The following is a 2,793-nucleotide window of genomic DNA, read 5'->3' as shown; positions in this document are numbered from 1 at the left end:
AACGTACGCGATGTCGCCCTCAAGCTCCATTGGCTTGTCGTTGTCGCACACGACCTCAGCGTTCGTCAGGACGTCCTTGAAGATCTTCATTTTTCTGTCGGTGTGTGAGTGTTGGTGTGCTCGGGGATTCCTCGCAGGGACTGGCTAGAGTGCTTACGCGTGGCGGCAGGCGTGAGGCAGAAGGAAGGAAGGAAGGAAAGCGAAATCGCACAGGGAGGGAGGGGATAAAATGACAATATAAGACGAGCTACGGTCCACAGCTGACGTCAGTGTTCGTGTTCGTGTTAGTAGTAGTGGGAAAGTCAATGGAAGACAAAGCTGCGTCACGCACGCATCCTTCTTTCCACACATACCAAACACTGTCACACCTTCTTAATCGTAGTATCGTTTTCATTTAGATGTTGTAGTCCGACGACTGGCACTACGGGCGAAATGTATCGCGAATGTCGCTCGTAGTCGTGTAAACGAGCGGCTCACCGCGGCTGCCGCATGCCCCCAATATGTGTGGCGAGTTGGGGTGGAACGCGAGCGAGAGCACCGCCCCCGTGCGGTATGAGCGCGAAACGATCTGCGTTGGCGGCCGTGACACGTCGCGCGCGTCCCAGAGACTAATGTTGCCGTCCTTCCCGCCAGTGGCAAGAAGGCCGGGGACGTGTGGGGAGGCGGCGAAGGTGGTGTCGGCCTCATGCACCTGCAGCTGCCACAGCGGCTGCGCGTTCATGCGGGCCTCGAACCCCATCCACGCGCCGGCGTTCGTCGACGCGTAGAGAGCCCGNCCTGCAGCTGCCACAGCGGCTGCGCGTTCATGCGGGCCTCGAACCCCATCCACGCGCCGGCGTTCGTCGACGCGTAGAGAGCCCGACCGCCGCTGTGGGGGGCGAACTCGACGTGCTCGACAACGCTGCCGGTGGCGAAGCGCAGTGCGGGCTGGTTGGGAGTGCGGCAGTCGCGCAGTATCATCGTGGCGTCGAAGCCGCCAGAGAGCAGCAGGTTCGCCTCCTCGCGGTGCCAGTCGAGGCTCTGCAGCTTTTCCGGCTCGGCATATGTGCCGATGCAGGTGGAGCTGTTGAGGTCCCACAGCTTGATGCTGCAGTCCGCGCTGCCGGACGCCAGGATGTGCTGCGCGCAGGTGTTCCAGCGGACACAAATCACCGCGTCCGTGTGCGAGTCGGGCTTCAGCATACGCGCCTTGATACTCTTTCGGTAGTTGTCCTCCCACTTGACGCAACCGCCGAGCAGGCACGCTGGCTCCACCGCGTCAAGCACATCGAGGTTCCACACCTCCACAAACGGCCGCATGGTTCCAACGGCGCAAAGCGACATCGCCCCGTCTGTGAGCCACGCGGTGGTGAGCGGAAACGCCGTGATCTCCATGTCGTGGTGGACGTACATGCTGTCCTCTGGCTCGTCGTACACGTACAGCTCTAGGCGGGGACGCGGCGCCTCTGCGGCGGCGACGGTGAAGATGAGGTCTGTCTCCTTGAAGTTCGTGTCGTTCATCTCATCCTCATCCTCAGACTCCACCTGCTCGAGGATGGTGTCAGCACCCCCACCGAACTGCAGGTTGTCCGTGTTGTCACCGTCATCGTCACTGCTGACGTCGCCCAGTGGCTGTAAAGCGGTCGTTGCTGCTGCCTCTCGTTCCTCGTCTTCCGCCGCAAGTTCGGGGTTTTGTCGCCGCAGCTTTGCCCGCACAGTGTCGATGCTGTCAGCAGAGTGAATTGGGACAGGCTTCATGGCGCCCTTTGGAACCCATGAGAAGGAAGTTAACATCGTCGCGCGAATATCTGTATATATGCCTGCCTCTCCCTCTCTTTCTCTCCGTCTGTGTTTGTTTGTATGTTTGCTTGTGTTGTGATACCGATCACCCACACCTGTCCGCCTTATCTCCCTCCCTTGTTTGACAGAAGGCGGGGAAAAGAGAACAGAATAAAGTGAGTTGCACGCCACACACACAGAGAGAGAGAGAGAGAGTGAGAAATAAAGAGTGAGAGGAGACGGGCGGATTGTAAGGGTAAGCGTGCGATCATGTGAGCGGCTACACCGGTAATCTTGAGCGAAATCCACCACTCCACCAGAACATCTCACCAGCTACAAATTGGACAGAATCCTGTTCACCACGCGTCCCTTCAGTAAAGAGAGTCGACTTCGCACACCAGAGACCTTCCGGTTCCTCGTTGACTGCATGTTGTTGATGCCGTTATTGTTGTTACCACCGGTTTTGTCGACGCTGTCCTCAGTTGCACGGACACGTTGCGAGACATCTTTCTCTGTTCCGGTATTTCTTCCTGTGCTCTCGCTCGCTGCCACGACGGCACCGCGGGGTGGGCTGCCGCTGCCCTCCGCTGTCGGCGCTGCCAGTGTGGCGAGGGGATGCTCCAGAATAAAGCGCTGGAGTTTTCGCAGCGCGTTCATTTGGGCGCTTAGCACCATGTTGACCACAAACGAGGGGAGGAGCCCCATTGGGTGCACGAGCGCGACGTAACTCAAGCGGCACCTCGCATGTCCCTCTTCGCCGGTGATGGGCTGCGCCAGAATACCGGAGAAGAGCATCAGCGCGCGCACGTACTTTGGCTGCTGCGGGTCGAGCGGCTCAATGTATCCAAGCGGCGTGGAGAAGGCCTTCACCCACGCGGTGCCGTCATTGCGCACCTCCTCGGCCACGACCATCTCAAAGTCTCGGTTCTGCACCAGCGGGATGGGCGAGCGTATCGCCATGTAGTGCAGCGCCACCCGTCGCTGCCCGGGCCGCAGCAGCACCGCCGCCGCGGCGTCCACGTCGGCCACGTCGCC

The 2,793-nt window shown here is 59.9% G+C and overlaps 2 protein-coding genes across 2 annotated transcripts; both read right to left on the bottom strand.

The window, feature by feature from the left end:
* Positions 1-717: 717 nt before the first annotated feature.
* DQ04_15731010 (periodic tryptophan protein 1) lies at positions 718-1,773 on the bottom strand (the record flags this gene model as incomplete). The annotated part of the gene is made up of 1 exon (XM_009317359.1): positions 718-1,773. The coding sequence occupies one exon, from the start codon at positions 1,771-1,773 to the stop codon at positions 718-720; it is 1,056 nt and encodes a 351-aa protein (XP_009315634.1).
* Positions 1,774-2,091: 318 nt separating this feature from the next.
* DQ04_15731000 (hypothetical protein) lies at positions 2,092-2,718 on the bottom strand (the record flags this gene model as incomplete). Its single annotated transcript, XM_009317358.1, has 1 exon — positions 2,092-2,718. One exon carries the CDS (start codon positions 2,716-2,718, stop codon positions 2,092-2,094), a length of 627 nt encoding a protein of 208 aa, XP_009315633.1.
* Between the last annotated feature and the right edge of the window lie 75 nt (positions 2,719-2,793).

This window comes from Trypanosoma grayi, assembly GCF_000691245.1.
Source record: "Trypanosoma grayi strain ANR4 Tgr_1573_V1, whole genome shotgun sequence".
NCBI lineage: Eukaryota > Euglenozoa > Kinetoplastea > Trypanosomatida > Trypanosomatidae > Trypanosoma > Trypanosoma grayi.
This window is presented reverse-complemented; position numbering and strand designations above follow the sequence as displayed.